The sequence below is a fragment of the Stegodyphus dumicola genome, chromosome 2 (genome assembly GCF_044657685.1).
Source record: "Stegodyphus dumicola isolate Sdum_Otavi_A_Nest chromosome 2, ASM4465768v1".
Classification (NCBI taxonomy): Eukaryota; Metazoa; Arthropoda; class Arachnida; order Araneae; family Eresidae; genus Stegodyphus; species Stegodyphus dumicola.
Genome location: NC_140769.1, coordinates 101,958,180 through 101,982,981, shown reverse-complemented (window position 1 = coordinate 101,982,981; position 24,802 = coordinate 101,958,180). Strand labels below are relative to the sequence as shown.

The window sequence follows — 24,802 nt, the reverse complement described above, 5'->3', positions numbered from 1 at the left end:
GAATTTGGATTAATTATTTTATTTTGCAACCTAACTCAAATTTTGCACAACAGTAAGCAATAAAGTCCACAAAGTAAACAAACTCATGAAATTAATCAAAAACTTTACTGTATACGATGTTGCATATAAAAGCAATGTTAAACAATGTTAAATATTAATAAACATTGGTCAGCTGAGTGTGTTCACCGCGCACACATTTTTTCTTTTTTGCCTTTTTCTAATATAAAAAGTAAATAAATTTTGATATCTCATCACATATTGTAATTATATGGATAATGCTGGTGTCAAACGATATACTCAATAGTTTTGATTCAAAGGGATCGACCTATTTTACGTGAATTTTTTTTCCGTCAAGCTTTTATATTGAGATTTTTCAGAAACCTTTTTTCATTATATATATATGCAGTTATTTTATTTGCCACATTTATTTAAACTTCTAGTGTTATCTCTAAGAAATTGTCACCCTCTTCAATCAGAAGAGTTATAAATGCATTTCTGTGTGCCTTTAAATGTGACTGTTAATATATCTCATCAAAACTGTAGTTGATGAAAACTCAATGGTAATGCTTTAAACATTCCATGAACAATAAATGTATAATTCATCTTACAAAGTTTAACTTCATCATTTGGTCTGAAATATGCTATCAATTAACAGAGAACCCTATTCTTTTTGCTTCTTTGGTAAGAAAGAACCATTTTTTGAAGAGATTAATTACTGGAAATGAAATCTAAATCCTTTATAAGAAACTAATGTAAACACTTATAATTTAGCCACAATAAAATTTTAACAGCAGCAAAGCTCAGTCTTCACCAGAAGAGAGTTTTAATACCAATTTAGTGTGATCAGGATGGCATTGTATATTATGAATTGCTTTCACAAGGGCAAACAATTTAATGAAATACTGTTCCCAACAGGTCAAATTAAAAGAAGCAATCAACAAAAAATACTCGGTGTTAATAAACAGATCAAGCATTGATCCTAGGAGGATGCCAGGACTAACAAATTTCATTATATACCATAAGTCTAATACATAAAATGTGTATACTCATTCTCTGTAATATACCACTTAAACATAACTCTTCTTGTGTACACTGCCATCTGCATTTGAAATAAAATTAAATTATGATAATGATATTTTTTAATATTATCCAGATTTGGAGTCTCTCTTTCCTGTCTCCCCATCCTTTTTCTTCTTTTTTAAAATTTTATTCAAATAGTTACATCCTTTTTTTTTTTTTTAAACCTTACTATTGTATATTTGAAAAAGAAATATACTGACCTTTAAACAGAACCTTTAAAATTGAAATTTTTCTTAAATTGAGTTTAGATATTATTCTGCTGTAAAGATTTAGTTTTAAAAGCTGGCAGTTGTAGATTTTATTAAAAAAATATTTGTCTGATTTTTTCATATATAATTTTTTATTTTAAAAAAAATTAAATCACTAAACTTCTTTTTTGTATTAGACTAGTCAAGTTTGTTGTAGTTTTTTACATTTAGTTGGAATTAAATTGAATTATAATTTTCCAAAAATCAATATTTCCTGTATATTAATTACAAAAGACAGCTCACTTAATGTGAACTGATTTTTTTGATTAATGTGAGTGTAATTTTGAAAGTGTGATTTACATGAGTGTCACATGCTTTGCTAAAAAGTAATATTTCTGTGTGTGTCTCTCTCTCTTTCTTTTAATATATGTTTTTATTTTAAGTGGTCACTGCAGGGTTGAAGAAATGTGCAACCATTCTTAAACTTTGAAGTGCAATTTGTTTCTGGTAATGCATGTGAAATTATTACTATTGAACTTCTTAATTTTCATAGAAATTATTATTGATGGACTTCTTTATTTTTTGATGAGTTAATATATTTCAATTCATTTTCTTTCGGGAAATTACTTTTATTAAAATTATAATTTTTTTCCTGAAATTGTTGCTGAACTTGTTGATTTTTCAAGAAATTATTATTCTTGAACTTATAGGTTTTTCAATACTAATTCTGCCACAGAAGTGTTGTAAAATGGCATTTACAGTATGTGGCAGTATTGCATCTTATTGAGCCCTTTGATCAATACTGAGTGGCATTTGGCCTCATCAGCAGTAAAGTCACTTAACTGTAAAGTCACTGGTAGTTCAGTCTAGGATTTGAATCCTAATGAACAGACTGGCTGCATTGGCATTTTTGTTTTTTTTCCCCATGTGTGACATGTATATGAGCCTCCTTAAAAAGTCCTCCACAGAGGCATCCTTCCCCTTTAGAGAGATAGCCCTGGAGTGCATTCCAATATCATGTAAACCAAGCAAAGCACCATTTTGGTTTCAAAATAAGAGAAAGGAGAATGTGAAATTTGATATGTGACAGTAAAATCTTCAAAATTTATAACTATTTCACAACAGAATTTTTCTTTTAAGTATAGTGTGTATAAAGATAGTTATGCTTATAAAAATAATGTATTTTTTGTGATTATTTAATACCATAATGAATTTTAAGGTTATTTTAACGTCATTAATAATATTTGACAGAATTTTTATTTAAGTTTTAAATAAAATGCTTTAATATTGCTACTTAAAATGAGAAATTGTGGAATTTTTATTTCTTAGCTCTTGATACTACCTCAAGTTCAAAACCAGCTGTGAGTGCAAAACCTCAGACTCATACTGAAAGGTATTTTCTCTTCATTTGCTTCTTTTATCATATATTTGAATATCACTTCATTTTTATTATTAAAGAGTTGTACTTTTCACCTTTTGGATCATATTTCATATATTTAAATTGTGCTTTATTTTTTTATTAGTGAATAGCACTTTTCTTTCTTCACCTTCTGATTGTGCCATATACTTAAATACTTAGTGTACTTAGTTTTTATTATTAGCGAGTAGCTCATTTAATCATATGCTTCCTTCATGGAATTAAATAGTACATGTATGATTAGTCAGTAGCATTTGTTTGAGTGGTTTTTTTTTTTTTTTTTCCTGTATTTTGTTTTTTATTGATGCACTTTTAAAATTATTCGGGACATTTATTTTCTGTGTATTTAGGGAAAATAACTTAAAAAGCAAAAATTTTTAACCTGTCTTCTCTTGAAGAAATGATTTATAAACAATCAGCTTTGTATCAACAGATTTACTGGAACTCATCAGTTATTATTCTACTGTTACTTGAAGCTTTTGTGTTCTACCTAGCTGGAAATGCATTGTTAGCATTTAAACATAATTTTAGTGTAGCCACTAAATATTTAACCTGTAACCCCAAGGTCTAAAGTTTGATGCTACTAAAAGTAGGCCAAGCTGTTCATTTGTCATGGATAGATTCCACCCCTGTTGTAAGCTTTTATGAAAAATCTTAAATTGCATATTGCTGATAACATATATGATGAAAGCTGCTCTTGCTGCAAACCTGTGCAATGCAAACTGTTTTGAAACTATTTCCTTTCTTCTCATCTTAGTGCATGAAGGCAGGCTTATTCATTCTAATTCATCAGGACTCGCATATATGATCTCTGATTCATTCAGACTCGTGAACTTAGCTGTAAGTGCAACATGTGTATTCACTTTCTTACACCTTCAAATATTATGCTGGAGGAGAACTGTGTAACAAATTTGTTTGCATTCAGAAAAGTCTTGTCAAATTTTTAATGCTTGAATAAGAAGTGTACTTTTAGTTCATTTATTAAAATATTTGTCTATGGATCCAAAAATTTGATGAATGCCATTGCATTTCTCTCTCTCTCTCTACAGTAAATGTTTTCATAACCATAATCTATCATGCAAACGTAAAACAGCAGATCATTACAAGGCTTTATTGATAGCATAAACAGTAGATTAACTCATATTATGTATGATGTATTCATATACTAAAACAAATTTAAGAAATAAAAGTGCTTTGTAATAGTGTACTGTATACAAGTTCTCAGATCCATGTACTTGCAAGATGAATTGTCAATCTCTCTCAGCACTAATATTAATATTGTTATAGAAGTAACAAAAAACAAAAATGTAGTGTATATTACTAACCCTAGATTAAAAAAAAAAGTCTGTAGTACGAATCAAGTTTTTTTTTTTTTTTTTTTTTTTGTGACTTTATTTTCATCCTTGGGAGAGCGTAACTAGACACTGTTCATGTATCTATGTTATTTAAGTTTTGCAGTAACATATTAAATATTGTAAAAAATAATTGTTAATTCCAAATGATCACATTTTAATTCAAGTTTATTGGATGGATGAACTATCCAGGTAGAAATGATTAACATAATAAGGCATGTTTTGAGTAAAATTCATAACACTTGAATGCACTCCAGTATTAGCAGTTGTAAATTACTGTAGAGTTAATTCAACATAATAACTACAATAAATTTTTACAATTCATGTTTTCATTATTGCCCTTGCTGCTATGAATTTATTTGTTTGATTACGGCAGAACTCGCGAGAGCTACCTGCCTCCAAGGAAAATGGCTTTGTGGAGGCCTTTTTAAGGGAACTGGCAAGTGGCAAAAATGGCCATCTAGCTAATCATTTTCACATGAATTGGTATCTAAGTCAAATTATTAGTGTTCAACAATCTTACCCACATGGACACTGGTATCATGGATAGTCTGTAAATGTTTGTATGTTAAAATTTTTGAATATGTGAACTTTGTAACATTGTTTTATTTTATACAACCCAGCGTCTGAAATCCAGGCATGCATAAACTAAAATGATCTGTTAGTTAGACATCCCATAAAATATACCTCATACATCTATTATAGAAATAGAAAATAAATCAATCAGTATATTTGTTTCTTTGATTATTTTTAACTGTAAATAACATTTAGTTGGTTGTGCTTTGCGATATCCTGTGTAGTATCAGCTATGATAGAGAGAGAAATGAGAAACTTTTCATTTCATCCACAACCTATTTTTTCAAACAGCTATTTAAACAATCATTTAATTCATTTTAAATTGTAGGACTCAAATACTGAAAAGTGTCATTTCTGTCAATAATTGTCAATAATTTGACATCAGATAAAAATTGCCTATGTATGTATCTGAGGTACTTTCTCTGTGTCCACGAAAAGTGTTAGCTAATTTTAAATTTATCGAAGCTAGTCTGTCTAAAATTGATGTAAATTAATTTTATCTTTTACAAACTTTTCCAACATTGATCAATGCTGTTGTTTCCTTCCAATTTTTCTTTGTGATATGAGAATTTTCTCTTGTCCATTTTTATTCGTATGGATAATGTTTGCCATTACTGTATTCCTTTCATCCACATCATGTCCTTATTTGGAAATAATCAACGTGGTTCTCAATAAACTTTGTTTAGGTGAAAAACAAAGCCAAAATCTCTCTATCTTTAAACTCAATTTATTAATCATTATATAATAAACAGAAGCAAATGTTCTGCATATCTTGATTTTGGGGAAGGTTAATATATTTTGTTCCACAAGGGCTATAATTTAAAATAAATCTCTTCATATCCTTTGCAAGATTTTGTGCATAGTGACTGAAATCGGAAGAATATCTCATTTTTTACATCTGGGAAAAGCGGCCTAAATATTTCTGTCATTATATCAACTCTATTATGGGAAATTTTACATACACAGAGGGCAATTCTTTTTTAATCAAATTTTAAGAATTTTAAAATTAATTAAAAACATTTTTAATCATATTTGAAGCAGTTTTAATCTTTGACTAATGAAATCTTAAAATATGCATCCTATAAATGCTTTGGTTTTAACATTTTCTTCATTAATCAGTTACTTTGTTGCAATTTAATTTCGCTCCTCCTCTCATTTCTTAAGTTATTTAGTGAAACCTCAGCGTTGTTCTGAATTGTCTTTGCATACATAAAACGTATCTGAATGTGGATATTAAGTCATTTTTTTCTATGAGGATCATTCATTAATATATATCTCTCTATAGGATGCAAGGAATTAAAATATATTTGCATTTATGTCTTATAAATGATATCAAATAAGATCATAATCAATTTCATTATCAGTTAAAAAATTGTGAAAGAAGTAGAAAACATGAGTAGAAAGAAATGAAAAAGAGAGATTTTAATCTTTTTTATCTGTTTGTTTTTTAATTTTATTCAGAGTTAAACCATTTTGATGAGATTTATGTAAATACATGAATTGTACAACCAAACTTCAAAATAAGAACTGGTGTGGTGTCTATAATGCTTGGATAAAGTAGTTAATTTTTACAGTCAATTTTTTCTTTTCGTATTTACAAGAAAATTTGACATATGGCTACAATACAGAATCGTTTCCTAAAACTGAAAGTTCTGGGAATTCTATTGAACTTCCGGGTACAAAATGAAGGTACAAGATGTCAGGGGTCCTAACTTCTTGTACCTTCATTTTTGCTGCTTTTCTCACATATTTGCCTCAAGAAATTTAGAACTTGTTCTCACAATAAGCCTGAGTATCAATCTGCTCCCAGTTATCACTAATGACTTAAAAGCTCTGCTGTAGATGAGAATCAAAACAAAGTTTTTTTGCTTTGCATTCAGTTGAAGTTTTTGTATCTATAACACTGAATTCAACTTTTTTATCTGCTTACAAGGGCCACCTATCTGCACCATGTGATGCAGGCAGGGGGCCCTTGGAACTTAAACAAACATGGATTCTATTTTATATATGTAATGTATGAAATATGAAAGAAAATTACTAACTTAATCTAGCAATAGCCTTCTTAATTCGTGGTTTTAATTTAGATACAACCTCCTTCAAAAAATCCATATTTTGTCATTTCCATCATTATTTCATCTGCACTATGAAAGCTCTTACCCAATCACCTTTTAAAACTGAAACAAAGAAGCTATGTTTATAAATATTCCTGCTCCTTTATACGCAGTCTCTTTCTGTGCCTGCTCCTGCATAGGTAACCTGCATCTCTTTGATTAATTGTTTCTCCTACTATTTAAGTTACTACTATTAAAATGTGATAAGTTTATATGAATTGTGGATCACTTATATCTTAATAGATTGTCAAAAAATAAAGCTACTTTGTGATTATGCAAGTATTGTGGTTTTTCCAAAATTCCATCTGGTCACAACAGTCTGCATGTATGCCACTTTGGCTGATTGAAAAGTTAATTGGTGTGTTCTTCTGCAAAATTGTGACATATCTATATATATATTTATAATACAATCCTTCTTCTTTTAATTTTAAATGTGTAAATGTAATTCAGCAAAACATTTAGGGCTGTTTAGGCCTTCAGGCCCCTATGCAACAGTGTTTCTTGCATACCCTTATTTACACCACTACAGGGTGACACTCCCCCCCCCTGAATTCATTAATTTTTCAAATTATGCCTTTTTAAAATGAGCATATTTTAACATCATTGAAAAGTCTGTATTTTGTCATAAATGTCCAAATCTGCATATTGTTTCTTTAGCCCTTTTTCAAAATCTTTTGTTATAATATTAACAGATTTGTAACATATTCATTATAATTTTCCCAAAATGGCAATTAAAAACTTGGTAGCATAACAGCCCTAATGGGCCAAGGACTGCAGTGCCCGAAAATCTGCTTTCTTGATCGTGGGCCCCAGGGTGCGAAAGCGTATGCCCTGAACAAGTGGTCAGCTTGTCGCAGGACCCCCAGTGTTTAGTTTCCAAGCAAACTTGATACTCAATTTATAAACCCAAGTGATGGAAATCAAGGGATGAAAGGCTGAGTCGACCTTGCTCATCCCGGGAATCGAATTCTGGACCTGTTTTGCTGCTGCGCGATGCATTAGGCACTGCGCCAACGAGCGTCAAAACGGTAATTAAATGAACTTCATTATTTTATTGTCACTTAGTTATCTTTTAAAATTTGATACATAAAAACTGTATTATGCATTTAAAAAAGGTGAGAGGAAATAAATACTTTTTGTTTAGTTTTCTAAGGAAGAGAAAATTGAAATTAAAGCTTCTTTTATACCATCAATATAACTGTGCTTTTTCAACAAGGAAATTTTCAAACTGATCAAATAAGTTGAATTTACATGCTGTAAACATATTAAGAGTTCTATAAAACTATGAACTTTCATGGACTTGAGCATCTCAGCCAGAAGCTGAATGGCGTATTCTGTTTTCTTGTTCACTCTTTGTTAGAATTAACTTGATTTCTTTTATTCTAAAAAATTTGGTATATTTTGTAATTTTTTTTAAATTCTTCTTTGAGGGGGTTTAGATTGCAATCTGAAGTTTTCAGGTTGGAATATTTTATGTACTTATTTATTTGTTTTTCTGTAATACAGATGAAAATGGCTTGACTTTTGATTTCTATTTAGTGTGCACTTGCGCTGTGAAGAGAAGATAACCGTAGTTGCTAAGCGAAATGGAGGCTTGGATTCTTTAGAAGTCCATGGTATAGTGACTCTGAACATAGCAGATGAGAAGTATGGGTGCATCCGAATCAAAATTGATAATCAGGATGAAAAAGGAATTCAAAGCCAGGTATTTTTTCTTCAGATATTAGATATTATAAGCAATATATAGTCAGCAGTAAGTCAATTTTTACTTAATTATGTGTTTCTAATTGTAGACGCATCCTAATATTGATAAGGAATTGTTTAGAAGTTCTCAGATAATTGGCATGAAAAACTCAGCTAAACCATTTCCTGTCAATGTTGATGTTGGTGTCCTGAAGTGGCGTTTCCAAAGTCAGGATGAAAGCTATGTTCCTTTGTTGAGTAAGCATGCTTATTAAAACATTCTTCTTATTTTTCATTGGATTAAATAGTATTTTGAATCAGAAAGCAAGTGTTGTTTTCCCCAAAAGGTTTCTATTAAGAATTTTGATGTATTTTATTTTGCATTATTTAATGTTGTTATAATTTATATAAATATTTGTGTCCATTGTTGCCATATTGTGTTGTGTATTTATTTGTTAGTACATTTTATTACAATTTTATGTTGATTATTATCATTTATATGAATAATCTATGGCCATTTATTGCAATTGCATATGTTTAATTCCTTTATTATTTAGTAGAAATTGTAATTCTGAGCTAAGGATTTTTAATTTGAAAATCTTTTTGGGCTGGGTTTAATATTATTATAGGGTATATGCTTAGTTTTTTATGAATTAACATTGGTTGATTTTTCTGAAAAGAAGCACTATTTGCATGCTTTTTTCTTTCAGTTATAAAAATTTTTAATGGTAAATATTTCGTTTTGTGGTATGTGTCATAATTCTGAATTTTCATATTGTTAATTCATTCCCTCCTTTAAAAGCATTTACAGTGATACATGTTATGAAGTTTTATATTTACTTTTACAAGCTTTATGATTATAAAATTTACATTTTAACTTAAGATGCTATAAATAAATCTCGATGTTGCAAGTAAAGGCCCTTCTTAAATTAAAAACCTGCATAACAGAGCAACATTTACTTAAATTAACTTTAACTTTTTTGCAATTCAGGAAATGTTTGCCAGCAAATAGTAGTACAGTACATAGTACAGAATTTGGATGCCCAATATTTGCAATGTTCTAATATCCAGATCTCCAGACCAATATTTTTTTTCATTATATATGTTAAATTATTATTAACTAACTTTGCAGCAATTGCGCAAGTAATAATAACTTGTATTCGCACTAAATGGATTTAAGTTCATACAACATTTGATATGCTAAATAGCAGCTATTAGCGCTATTTATCTCTTACCTAATGTACCCACTTTATATATTATCTCCAACCTTTTTAAATTTTAAAGTTCTTATACAAAAACTTTACTGTATTGAAGGTTAGCAGCCTCCTTACTTTTATATCTTGCTAGTTTAACTCATATTGAAATCACTAAATGTCATTCCACTAGATGACAAACTTGAAAATTTAACGCCATGCCTGCTACAGGTAAACCCAAAAAACAATTTCTATGAAAAACATTTAACTGTATTTACATGATTACATGCGGTACTTGACATATTAAATATATAGGACAGACTAAAAACAATCTTAACTTTCGAATCAATAACCATAGAGCTCAAATCAAAAAATTCAACGCACAAAAAAATAACATTAAAATAAGTACACCATCACAACTTAATACAGCAGAATTAGAACACTTTAAATACCATGACTTCAACTCTATTCAACTTCAGATACTAGATATAATACCCAATCACAAAACACGAATTTTTCAGGAATCTCTCTATATACTAAAACAACGTTCACTTTATCCATATGGACTTAACACTTATATACATAGTCATAGAGATACTTCTAAGAAGTCTATTTTCAGCCAATTTAAACTCTACAACATCAAAACGCAGAGAGGAAAAAGAGGAAGCAAAATAAAAAATAATGCGAGATTTTTATCCACTTTGGATACACTTGCATTGAAAAAACAATTGAAATGTTTTTTTGACTCAGACTGTTTTCCCAAGAAACTTCTCAACTGGTTACACTCCTGTACTAATAAATTCCTTATCAAACTAAAAAAATTCATTCAAGAAAGCTACGACGACATACAAATCATTAAAGACATGATTCTTGATTTTAGTCTTTTCAGACTCTCTAATAGTCTCACTCAACGCAAAATTTATTTTAAAGTCAATTTTCTGCATCCGCAGTTTGACAATATTAATTTCTCAAGAATCATCAGAGATTGTAAAGATTACTTCCCCGCTGTTGACACTATACCAATGATTGCATTTAAATATCAAAGGACCTTAAGCAACTTGCTTACTAACCACCATGAAATAGATGAAACTGCAGAATGACATTGTAAGACACCAATTTACAGCAATTACGTAGATTCTCATCACCAGCACATAATTACTGGCAACCTGAATATCATACAAAACCATCAACTAAAAACACTAATGAGTTATGGTACAAAATTTAGACCAGTCAGAAACATGACTACAAATTACTGTTACAAGACTTTCGAAAACAACATCAACGAATTTATAGTTAAAGCAAGCTATCAACTGAATTTTCCCATAGATACCTTCTTAAAATGGAAAGCTAAAATTCTTCAACGCATATCCACAGAAATCAGTCACCTCAAATTTAAAAGTACACTGAACTGGTCGCAACTTACATCTGATATTAGTAAATTAAAACAGCTTTTTACTATTACAAAAATAGATAAAGCAACTAATAACTTTAGCATTATATGAAAACAATTCTACACTGAGATTATTCATAAAGAACTTCTCAACGCAACTACTTATCAATCAGCCAACCTTACAGAAACATCTATAATAAACAGGATTAAAACTTTTCATAAGAAACTCAATATTACTTTCAATGCAAACTACAACAGATTTACTAATCTTTATGCGATTCCCAAATTCCATAAAACACCATTAAAATTTAGATTTATAACTAATGGAACTAATAATTACAAGAAAAATATAGACTATTATTTTTCAATTCAACTTAATAAAATCTGTAAATTTATTTTCAATGATTGTAACACTAATCATAACTATTGCTGGATCATTCATAATAACACTCCTGTCATTAATACCATTCATACCATTAACATCCAAAACATTAACTGCTATGATTTTGAAAACTTATATACCTCACTTCCTCTAGAAGAAATCTATACCAGTCTACTTGATCTACCAAAACTTTTCCCTAATATACTCAATATCATGACTCTTGACAAATGGAAAACCTACCTAAAATGCACACTTTTTCATAACTACATCAAGTTTCAAAATCAACTTTTTAAACAAGTCAGAGGATTGCCAATGGGCTTACATTCCAGCACCTCGATCTGTAATATCTTTTTATTTGTCAAAGAATTTAACTTCCAAAAAAATCTACAACCACAAGAGTTAAATTACTACAAACACACCTACAGATTTATTGATGACCTTATTACAATTAATAATTTTGTTAAAATAGAAAACTCCGACATTTATCCGAATTGTCTTAAACTTAATAAAACTAATAATTCACAAAATAGCATAGACTTTCTAGATCTTCAAATCATTAACTACAAAAAAATTTTACTTTTTGACAAAACAAGAAACTTCAATTTCAATACTAACAAATTAATAAATTGGAACTCCAACATATCCAAAAAAGTAATTAACAATACTATAATTAATCAAATACAACGAATTAAAACTATATGCACAGATACAATAGATTTACAACGCGAAATTTTGATCCTTATCAAAATTCTCAAAAATAATCTAATTCCCTTTCAATTTATCAACCATTGCCTTAAAAGAGCAGGCGTTAAATACTCACTCTAAATCATTTAACTGATAGGGATATGATAATTTATTCCTAAACCTGAGGAGGCGGTATAAGTTGGATGACTGTCAGTTGAAAGATTTGTATATAGTGTAATTACTCAATTGTATATATTGTAAAAAGCTAATTGTCTTCAGACATATACTGTTACTAAAAAAATGGGCCTATTTCCTGCCTTTAGACTGTCTACTAGCTCTTGGATAGCGAAAATGCCTTTTCCTTTCTTAAATTCTTAATCATTGCAACACGACAATTAGCCAGAAATTAATTAATTTCCATTCACTAGTATTTTTAAAAAAATCTTAACAGACGGTCTCTCTCAGATAAGAACTCCACAAAATACATCCCTCAAGAATTCCAAGTCCAACCCACTACCATAAATTTCTTCACCCAAGTCTTGCCGACTGATATAATTCAAAGCCCCTACTGCCGCTAAGAATTTTCGGACACCCTACACTTCTGAGTCAGACACGAAGAGAACACACTGCCAACTCCCCCACTAGAAAGAATGTAAGTTACTTAATACCTTTCTGGCCTTTATATCTTCATGTACATTCACTGATCTTATTTATATTATTTTCTATTTTATTTTTCTATTATTTTTATGTTCTCTTTGATTTGTTTTTGCAAAGTTTGCATTATTTATCTTTTTTATAATTTTCTATGTTTATTTCAACTTTACTTTGATTTCGATTTCATAATGACAATTTCCAATGTTTAATTTCTACAAATAATATAGTACTCAAATACATAAAGATGATAGTGTCGGGGACGATTACTCGAGTTTTACAAGATTTCTCTACAGTAATTGATTTTTACTCCAAATTGAATTGACTAAAATGCTTCATGAGAATCAGTTCTTTGAGTAACAACTATTCGCGGAAATATTTGGCCTGACTAGAATTGCCGGTTTGGCTTTAATTTATAACTCGAGTAAAGACGAAACACTTTCATATTTACGTATTTCTATCAATTATTGATCATTGAACGGGAGTTGGTTTGTTCCCCTTGAAAAGTCAACTAATTTCCGATCAATGACAATAATTACATGTTTTAATTTTTACTTTTACAATTGTAATATTATTCTTCGTGATGATTTAACTCCAGTCCCCGTTAAAACATTATTAACATTTTGCTTTCAAATTACTTCAAAACATCTTTCAAAATATAACTTACCAGTATGGATGCACACTTTTAAAATAATTCTACTTTAATTAAACTTAGGAGATAATATAATCAATTAATCAATACGGTTTAGGAAATATATATATATATATATATATATATAGGGTCTGGTTTGCAGGGGGAGGAAGTGTTTTTTTTTTAAATAGTAATATTTTTTTACACCTGCTGGTAACTTGAAAGTGCATACTTTTACATTTAGAGCTGTTTAAATGCTTAAATCTAAAACTGACTGACATGTTTTTGCATCTGCTACTATCACTGCTATTATTTATGCTGCTAAGCCTAATGGGGCACGCATTGACTTGAGCCTGTTTACTTCTGAAAAACTGTTGGCTTTATCTTAGCATAAAGTTTGAGTGCTAGAGAAAACAAAATTTTCAAATGAATGGAGTTTGTGAAGAAATATGGGGAAGTGATAATAAATGGAGTTGATATAACTGAAGTTTTTCATTGCAGGGACTATGTCCCAATCAGCAATTAACTAACAGAGGATGAAATCCATACATTAGTTTTAAATCCCAAAAATATCACTGTCCATTGTGAAGGAAGTGACTAGGAGGTTTTTGAGAATGAAAAGATTTTGATCGGCAGCTGAGTAGGAATTCTGAACATAGCCATTACAGAACTTAAACAGTGAAACTTTGTAACTGAAGAAGAAGTTACGTCTATCTTATAGATGGAGAGAAAGAATCAAGAGAAAGTATTAGTCAAAAAAGAAAAAAAAAAAGAAAAAAATAAAAATAAAAACTCGAACAACTTAAATTGAAGGGAAAAAAAAAAGTTTAATAAAACAAATAAATATTAATTGTGTGTGTGTGCTGTTAAATTGAAAAAAAAAAGTTTAATAAAACAAATAAATATTTATTGTGTGTGTGCATGCATGTGTGTGGATTTTGGTTTCAGAAAGGTCATAAAGGATTCAAACAACTATTTCATGTTTTGAATATTGTAATTTCTGCATGTTTTCTAATTAGATTTAAACAGGTGATTTAAAATATGGAATCGCTTAAGTCCTGTTAATTCCATATCTCCAACTTTGTCTTGTACTACTATTTCAAACTTTTTGCATGAATAGTATTAAAATATTTTTATAACTTAATAGTATTTCTGTTTCCATCACTAGTAAACTGTTGGCCTTCAGAAAATGGTAGTGGTTGCTGTGATGTCAATATTGAATATGAGTTACAGATAGATAGTCTGGAGCTGAATGATGTAGAAATCCAAATTCCAGTGCAGTAAGTGCATTTTTATTTATTTTGTTTTAGTTATTACATGTGCATGTAATATTTTTCACATGCTGCATTCATTCTGTTGCTATATCTTGAATATGTGTTTTAAGGAAAAAAAAGTGAAAGTTCAAAATGTTTATTTCCTAAGGTGTTAAATTACGTTTGAATTAAAATTTTTCTAAAATATGGTATAAATATTTATGAAAATAGTCTTGCATTGTATATAGAAAGTGTTGTGTTTTGTTGAAATAAAATTTGTAGAAATTGGAAATCTCCTGAGCTGAGTCTATCCAAAGCACTGCATTCCAGTAACCTGTAGACTGAATATTGGTAATTTGACGTGGGATCCAATCCCAGCAAATGGACTCGCTGTATGAGAGTTGGAGTCCCTCCATGTGTAACATAAATGTAAACCAGTTTTCCTTAAAAAGAATGTGTGCCCAAAGGCACTCATCCTCGTAGACAACTAGATCCTGTAAACGTTTCCTCACTTAAATAATCTAATCCTTTCCAAAGCATTACATTACCATGCATTTATCATCTGCCTATCTTTGTAAGTATTGCCATTGCTTGAAATCTTGCACTTGATGACTGTGAATCTATAGGTGATCACCAGTAACTAATTTCTTTGACATTTAATTTTTCTTTCTGCTTACTTTTATATTAGTAATTGCTTCTAAATTTACTCCACGGTTTTACTTTTAGGTTGAGTGCAACTACAAGCTCCCAATAATCAACTGCCTTGATGAGCACTTATTCTCATCAGTTTAATTTTATATTTAAAGTCTATCTAAATTTATTGCATAACCCTTGATCAGTAGCATATCAGTTGATCATCAATGCCCATCAGCATATTAACATTAGGTTTCCATAATTGTCTGTTATGATGGGCAGCGGCATCTTCCAGTTTAGCTTTAAATTAAAATGTGTTTAAATTTACTGCTGTTTAAATTAACTTAGTAAATCACTTGACATTTGTAGCCTGCAGATTGACCATTAGTGAATATCAACATGTTAATCTTTGGTAAGCAGGTGCCTTGGATGCTTGTTAATGTTATAAGTTTATTTTGAATGTTTTGTTTAAATTTACTGTGTTCTCCATACTTATGATCCATTGGTTATTGGGTGGGTTGATAACTATTGGAATTTAGTTCACTGAATATTGAGCATCTACTTGTAGATCTTCAGCGACTGATGCCTTTCTCAGGTTTAGTGTTTTCATATATTTTTAACTTAAAACTTTAAATTTACTGTTCTTCATACTAGTAACCATCTGGCTGACCGAAAGTGAACCTGTAGATCAACAGTGACCTTGAGTACTTGTCAAAGTTTTTGTCCCGAGTTTCAAATTATGTAAATTGGCATCTGAAAAAGAGCAACAGGCATATTTGACAGAATGGCCACAATATATTTTAAATGCAAGGATTATTTTAGCATCAATAGAACTTCTTATGCAATTTCAAAGTAAGCTTCCCCCTTCCTAAAAGCTCCATTACTGAAACTTTTTTAACAACAGGAGAATAAGCAGACTGAGGCCACGTGAGCAGCCCATATGTAAGGATTCTTCCCAGAAACCTTCCAACGGGCTGAAATCCCAGAGAAGGACTCTTGTTGAATCAAACATTTAGCAATCACACAGCCTGAGGTCAGACTGAACAGTACTATTATGAATCCTTGCAGTGTCTAAGGCTGCTATCACACGTCGGTTTGTTTAGGAAGAACAACTGTTTGGAAAATTTTTTCTGCTTTGTCACAACAGCCAATCACCATAGATCCTTAGGGATTAACACAGGGGGAACTGGTTCCCCACTACAAACAAGCTGATAGCTGTTTGGTTGAAAACGAACAACCTGCAATTTTTTTGGAAAGGAAGGAAAAACGTCACACGTCTTTCTTTCAATAGTAAACCAGGCAGTTGGTGTGAAACGAACGCCGTGTGATATGTGCCTAAGTAGGTCACAGTTAAAAAAAATGGTTGTAGTCTTCTGAAGGCATCTTAATCCCCTCCAAATTGTCCACTTCTCATGTCAGGACAGAGAGGGTGACCAGCTTAGAGAGTTACTAATAGAACAGCAAAATCATCAACAGTTTTGAGATTGTTAGTATTATTATTTGGAAGCATTATGGTACCTCAGCAAAAAGGTATCCTCAGCTTAAAGGTAATTTTTTGGAAGGTACTGGCATCTTTATGTATTCACCTGCTGTATAAGTAGTTTGCAGTGGTTAATCAATAAGAACTTTACTTGGGTAATTTCTCCTTGGAAGGAGAGCAATGCCACCATGGTGGAGATTTCTTTCTTCAAGTTAAAACTGATCTTTGTCACAGGTGTAAGCATCTTTGCAGAAGTTTTTGTCTTAATGAACAGTGGCTAATGAATACTGGCATTTTCAACAGAAAGTATTCCTTAAACACAAATATAAGAGATGTGCAGGATACCTCTGTGAAACATCTATCAAAAAGTATTTGTGTAGAACACATAAGTTTATATACTATGTATATTTTGTACATAATATATAAATATATTTATGGGGGTTTAATGAAAGTTTCCCGCCACTGTAAATATCATCTGGCAAACAGTTTGCATTGGCATTTTTAATCGTATTTTGTTAAATGATTTTTAGCATTTGGAAGAAAGAGACTTGCTGTAGAATACTCTGTTGTTAAATTTGGAAAAAATATTGTTATCATTAAGTATAAGGTGTTTGAAATGGAACTATCATGCTACCAGATTAGAACTATCATTTTCTTCTAGTTCTGTTGCAAAATGTCAGCTACAAAATGTCGCTAAATCATATGTAAAGCTTTAGGTATTAATGTTGTATCATATGACAATGTGAAAGTGTGGTACTGAAGTTCAAAAACAAGGACTATGACATTCAAGAAGCAGAGTGCTCCGGCCTGTTGATGAGGCCTACCTGCAAAAACTTGTAGAAGAAGATCAGTATGCAACCACTCAAGAACTTGCTAAGGAGTTAGATGTTAGTGCCATTTCCATTAGTCGTGCTATGCATCCCATAAACTTCATGTATTAGTTTAATTGCATGAGGTGACTCAGGCATATAAAGAGGCAGCAGATTAGTGCAGGTGTTAAGGCCTGCACTAATCTGCTTGAATATCAACGCAAGGACAAAATTCTGGACTGGATCGTCACTCGTGATGAAAATTGGATTTACTTCAACAACACAAGCTGAAAGGGAATTGGTCTGTGCCCGGTGAGCCCATTCGCAAAGTACAGGTTGACTAACAAAAAAAATCATGCTTTGTATCTGGCGGAGTTGTTATGGTATTATCCACAAAGAGTATATGAAAAAAAGGTAAAACCCTCTGCAACAAGTTGCTAGTCCATGTTGACGTTGCTATCAAGTCAAAACGTTGAACTGAGTTTCAGCCCAAAAAGGTAATGTTCCATCAAGATAATGCGAGACCTCATGTGTCTGCATTCATTGGCTGGACTCTGTATGGACTTGAATGGTATCTTTTGCCACAAACAGCATATATCCCTGATATCGTTCCTTCAGACTTCTACCTTTCTTCACACTTACAGCAACATCTTGCTGTACTATCTTCCATTTTGCACAGGACTTCCAAAATGAGGTTGATCTGTTTTTGGACTCTTAGCCACTAAGTTTCTCGACCAAAAACTTTGAAAAAGTGCCAAAATGTTGGTACCGAACTTTAAATCTACTGCTTTTATTTATTTATTTATTTATTTTTAATCTAACTTTATTAAGAACATTTTGGTGGATAACTTTTGTTACAACCAGATATGTACTGTGTACAAAGTTAAGAGTAAATATAGTATTTTAATTAAAGTATTTATTTTTAATAGTACAGTACAAGTCCAGAAATCTGCAAAGCTTGGGTTCCACCAGAGGTTGTGCGGATTTTAGGATTCTGCAGATTTCAGGACAGAAAAGATAAATCATAATATTCAGAATAAAAGTGCAAAATAAATAAGGCATATTAGATACATTTAATTAAATCATTATGTACATTATTACAATACTTTATTATATGCATTAAATTATTATATTATTCATTGTATTATATATGTACACAGTGTCGAGGTTTGCCGATTTTGCCTCATGCAAAGATTTCCAGTTTCGGATTCCGGTGTTAGAATCACTGTTGCTGTAAAATTTCAACAGCTTTTCTTTATTTTCCCATATATCATACACAATCGTGTTGCAATTCCGTATGATTCTGCTATAAACCGAGGAGTAGCACCTGCCTCCATCTTTTGCAGAATTTGCACTTTTTGCATTACCGTCAATGCAACGTGTTTACGTTTTTCAACATTGCAAGCAGTAAAATCATGAGCGTGTTTCTTATCTGTCATTGTATTAAAAAGCACTGAAATTTAAAATATTCTTGATTTGTCCACAAAATATCTGGATTAAAAAAATGGCAGCATTCAACAATCTCGTTTAATAACATAGCTCAGAAAATACACAACGGGAATTGTGAACTTGAGAGAAGAGTTGAGTGAATCGTCTACTTTTTAATCTTGATACAGATTAGAGGGAAAAAAACTTTTATCATGATGTCAATAATTTGGTATTTCCGTTATGACTCATTATTATTAAGTATTTTTCGTCAATATTTTGTACTCCATGTTGCGGTTTCCGAAACCTATAAACTGAATGCTTATATTTTGAGAGGCAACGCGGATTTCAGGTCGGCGGAGTTTCGGTATTTGACTGTATTTTAATTTTTATTTATTTTAATTATTTTTATTTTAGTTTAATAAAAATATTTAAGAATCTTAGTATTTCATTTAAAGTAGAGATATTTAATTTTAATATACAATGAAGGGTATGAGGTATTGAGATATCCATTGTGTATTTTCCTGTTCCTTGATTTGATTTATTGTGATAAATTTTGTATTTGGAAGTATGCAAAGTAATAATTTAGGAAGTAAAAGCACTAATTATGTTCGTCAGATGTTATGTAGTCTATTGTCATGTATGTTGCTCAAATATTTTATTCCATTTTTCGTTATTTGCTGGATTGTAGTGGAACACCTGTGGTTTCAGAATGTGAAGGACTGTATGAGCATGATGGACGAAAGAACCGATTATTATGGAAGTTGCCTGTTATAGATTCTTCTAACAAAACTGGATCTATGGAATTCTCTTGCAGTGGAAAACCATCTGATTTCTTTCCTATTTCTGTGGAATTCGAATCACTTTCATCCTATTGTAACATAAAGGTAATTTGATAATTCTAATAATGAGCCACATTTTAGAAATTTCAGGAGCCTTAGCTACTAGATGTATTGTTTTAAAAGTGGTAAAACATTTCTTTAAAAAATTAATTAATTGGGAACTGGATTACTTTAATTAATTTATTTGGAATCATAAATAAGTATTGTTTTCTTGCCCTTTATTCAAGAAGATTTGTCTGTTCAGTATGCAGAATATTTCCCGATGAAAACCAAACATTTTCTTCTGATTATATTTATTAGCTGATTTTAATGGGAAGGAAATTAAGCTGGAAAATGACATGGTCATTATAACAATGTGAAAAGCTTTTCTTTTGAGTGAAAATTAATGCAGTAGTCTGGCTCTTATAATAAAAATCATAATTTAGTTTTACATACATAATTAACATGAGGCTCAGTATTTGGAATTAATGTTATAAAACTCATTAGATAAGAATTGGATCATAAGAAGCATTTAATTTTTTTAATGGAAGTTACAGCTATAGATATTTAATATAATGGTCATTAGTGCAATTTAATTTACATTGCTAATACAGCATTTTGTTAATTATATATGCCATTTTCACATCACAAAAAACCACCATCAATTCTAAAAATAACATAACCATGATAATAAGTCATTGCAATGAAATTATTTGTCTTTTTTACTACTTTAGACACATGGCAACATTTTGAAATCATTATATTCATAGTGTAATATTTAAATTCAGATTGTTTAATGTTAAAAACCATGTTGTAGTTTAATAATTCATATTATGCGCATGCTGTAAAAATAAAAAGGCTAATCTTTGGAATATGGTAACAGGTAGTTTGGCGACATTTTGGTAAGGCGATAATGGTTTCTAGCTAGGACTTTAGCAGTGTACATGGATAAAGACAGGAGTGTGCGCAATGCCATTTTTGTGCAATTCTGGGATTTTTTTTTAAGTGAAAATAGGTCGATGTGTACATGGATACCATGTATGTGCAATTCTGAAAAACGCGGCAAGCAGTAGGCGATTCTGCACTTTCTCCCAATTTCGCACCTAATCTTCATCATGATTAAGCAGTTTTGTTCCATAAAAGTTCTAGCATAAGTGTAATTCGGTTAGCAGAGTGTTGGAAAAAAATGTTGAGTAAAAAAAAAAAAAAAAAATGCTTTTACTTTGTGAAAATAAATGGCATCTAAAAAAAAAAAAAAACTAGCAGGTTGCTATAGCAGGGTTGGTCGCCAAATTTTCGCCAGAAAATTGCCAAGTTACCATAATCCAAAGATTAACCAATAAAAATTATTGTTTTTTATAACAGTCTCATTTAGTGGGCCAAAAAGTCACATGCAATTCAAAAGCTGCAGACTTACCATCTCTATTGTATAGTAAAAATAATGTTAAACTGTAGTAAGGTTTAAATTTTATGAATATCAAACAATCATTAGATATTTATAAATATGTGAATGCATAGTTAAAGAAACACCAAAGTGTATTTTTGATCACTGTAAGTCACAAACTAAATTAATCAGAAGTGATAATTGGAATGTAAAATTCTTCATATTAAATTAATGATATTAGAGTACAATGATTAATTAAACATGCAAACATTAATATATATTTAAAGCTAAAAAATGAAGTATTTTTATTAGAGTTGGAATAAACCTTAAATTTTTTCAAATATGAATTCAGTGAGGGTTTTGGATCTCTTGAATTATTTATATGCAAATAAAAAAATGAAATTTTAAATTAAATTAAAAGTTTTTAATTTAAGCAAATCTCAAATTTGTATTTTATAAAAATCAAATTTAGGGAAACATTTTTTAAATGCACTTATATTTAATATGATGATGTAAGTGAAATTTAGTGAATATAGTGCTAAGTAAAGCTGTTGAACCCTGAGGTTCGTTTCCTCAGTATAATTTGATTAAAAAAATATTGAATAACATTGCAAAGTTTATACAGAGGGTATTTATACATTTCTGAAAGGATTTGGGGGCTGCTTAATTAATGTTTAAAATGCAAAAAGTATTTTTCGAAATGTTAAATCTGTTAGCTTTTTTCCCTGGACTATAAGTATGTTTCCATGATTTCTGCGATAGAAGGGCTTTTCTTAAAATTTCCAGAAGATTTCCATTCCTCTTCCACTACTTTCTGGAATCCATCAGTCATGGTAGGTTTGCACTTAAAAAGAGCTCTTTTCGAGGGACCAAAGGCACAATAGTCCATAGGATAAACATCAGGGAACTTTGCAAGAATATGTTGAAAAGGTGTATATACAATACCTGTATCAGTGTTAATTTTTTTTTAAGGAATACTGTGGTACTTTTCAGAGTATCACTTCTTTTTTTCTTGATAAAGTTTCACTTTTTTTTTTTTTTTTTTTTTTTTTAATATTGGATGTGAAACTTTCTCTTGATAGCACTTTGTATCAAATGTAACATTTTCCCACTTTTCTTATTTTTAATTTACTGTTGTAAGAGAATCCTGTGACAATTGTAAAACCCTTACTGAAACTGTCTTTGCATTGATGGAACCAGGTTTGTACATTTTTTGCTCTTTGTCTTCGATAATGAATAAACCTTTTAGTTGCAGTCATTTAGGTAGACCCTGCTTCATTAAGTTTCTCAATGTATTTCTTTTATCTCCTGCTAAATAGTTTTCATAGAGGGTTCTACAAATTGTTCTGTGAGTCAGGTGCTTCAGCAAAAGCTGGGGAACATTGTTTTCAAATTTTTAAGATGTAAATCTTAGTTTATTATTCTATTTATTTTGCTGTAGATGAATTTAAAGACTTTGCAGTCGATTTCTATGTTGGCAGATTTTCTTTCATTACCAATAGTTTAACTTTTGAAACATTAGAAACAGTGTATACCTTTTTTGAGTATTTGTTTGGAGTCTTCTTTCCATGTAGAAGTAATGATTGATCATTTCTCTCTTTCTGATTAATAATGTTCCTTATTTTGCCTTTAGAAATTGGCTCTTCACAACATGTAAAAAGCATGCATTTCATATTTTTGAATTATGGAATTATTCATTCTACATTTCTCTTAGGAAAGTGTAAAACTATATTCTTCAATCTACAGCTTGTTTACATGCAACATTTTGAAAGAAGAATCCATTTTAGGTTCAAAGAATCCAAATTGTTCTAAAAGTGTGTAAACACCATCTTTATAGTTTCCCAGAATTCTTTTAAATGAAAACAAAGGTAAAAGGTGAATATTGTTTTAAAAGTGAGTCATACAGAAACATTAAACTTGCAATACTAAATTTTCTCAAAAAAATGAATGATACTTGGGATCCTGCAAGATGATATTGATGATCTGGTTCAGTTGGAACTGCAATAATCATGTTGTTTTTTTTTTTTTTTTTTTTTTTTTTTTTTTTTTTTTTTTATGAATGCTTCCATTGGGAATCTGCAAAAGGAATCTTTCTTATGTTTTGAGTGAAAATGTTTAATAAAGTTTTAGATTACAGTTCAAATGTGTTGAATGGTGAAATAAGCAGAAAGACTCAAACCTTGAATCTTCTTTAAGCTTTGAAAATTCAGATATCCCATCCTTTGTTGTGATTATGTACTTTGTGGCTAACATGATGAAACGATGGCAATAAAATTGTTAAAATATTGTTGAATTAAATATAAAATATAACTTGATTAATCATATTAATATTTTATATGTTTCAGGTAGGAGATGTAGTAACACTTGACAATGAACCAGTGAAGTATTTTTCAGAATCTGTATTTTTTACAGAGAAGTATGAAGTTGTCTAGATTTGTTATGTGAAAAATTCATTCATTTTGTAGCTTTTCGTTGAAGAAACTGTGTGAGGAACTGTTTCTTATTTGTGTTGAACTCAAAATCTTGTTTGTATATCTAAAAATTATTGATTTCTTTATTATATACAAAATAAATATTATATTTTTCATTGTGTATTTGGGAGTCTTCAGTATTTAATATTGTTGCATTCTATGGGTTCATGGATTTGTAGTATTGCGACAAAACTTGATGAAGAATCAAAACATAATTTATTCACCAGTAATACACAGCACATTTCCAAAGACATGTTACAGTCATTGAAAAACAACAACAAACACTGTGGAACAATCAACAACACAGGCTATCAAGCTATAACAGTTAAGACAGCTTCAAAACAAGGCCTAAAGTACAACTCCCGACTCAATTTGGTCACTTCCCAAACTAATATCTGAACTCAAAACATTACTACTGAACTCAAGATACTCTGCAAACAGGTAGGGTATATATAGCTTTAATGTACCTTCGAGAACATTCCTGGGAAAACCAGCTAAGAATGTGTTCTAGAATGTTCTCTGTCCATCTATGGCTTATCACCATTTTTGTCACCCTATAGGTGATTTCGTGCCATATCTGACAAACCTAACCCGACTTTTTGCGTTTACTGCAGCTGGGCATTTCGTAACAATATTTAGTTGAAATAATATTTTTTAAAAATGTAACATTGTAAGGAAATTTTTTTCAGTATTAATTAAATTTCATACTTTTTCAAAATTGATGCTTGGTGTTCCTTGAACAAGTTTCATTAAAGATTTCCTGCAATTTTAAAAAAATTCAGAGGGGGAAAAAAGGGACATAAATGCATAAGATATGTATAACTATTAATCTATTTTATCTTTTGTTACCATTAAAATAACACAAAATTTCTTTTAACCCAAATCTCAAATTACCTGGGATGTACTGTATTTGCCGTCACATAAGATTCATTTTTCCCCCCTTTAAAAATAGGTCTAAAAAACGGAGTGCATCTTATACGTCAATACTCAATTTTTGATTACATTCATTTCTGGAAATGTCCTTTATTTGAAATTATGCGATTTTTTCTTGTTTCTTTGCGGAGTGTGGTAATATTACAGTTACTTAGAGTTCAGTGAGCATTGTCATTGACGATCACAGCTGGGTTCGTTTAAACTTTCCAATTTTTCTGAACAACTTTTAAGTGTGTGAAATTACTACTGTTCAAT

At 30.4% G+C, this 24,802-nt stretch overlaps 1 protein-coding gene across 2 annotated transcripts in view; it reads left to right on the top strand.

The window, feature by feature from the left end:
- deltaCOP (coatomer subunit delta) overlaps positions 1–23,737 on the top strand; it is a 53,641-nt gene extending 29,904 nt beyond the window's left edge. For both annotated transcript variants that reach the window (XM_085810968.1, XM_085810969.1), the window contains 6 exons: positions 2,598–2,661; positions 8,264–8,429; positions 8,518–8,665; positions 14,507–14,618; positions 19,630–19,825; positions 23,489–23,737. In XM_085810968.1, the coding sequence (XP_085667094.1) occupies positions 2,598–2,661; positions 8,264–8,429; positions 8,518–8,665; positions 14,507–14,618; positions 19,630–19,825; positions 23,489–23,575 (773 nt within the window). In that variant the 3' untranslated portion in view covers positions 23,576–23,737. The remainder of the gene's footprint in view (positions 1–2,597; positions 2,662–8,263; positions 8,430–8,517; positions 8,666–14,506; positions 14,619–19,629; positions 19,826–23,488) is intronic.
- Positions 23,738–24,802: the final 1,065 nt, after the last annotated feature.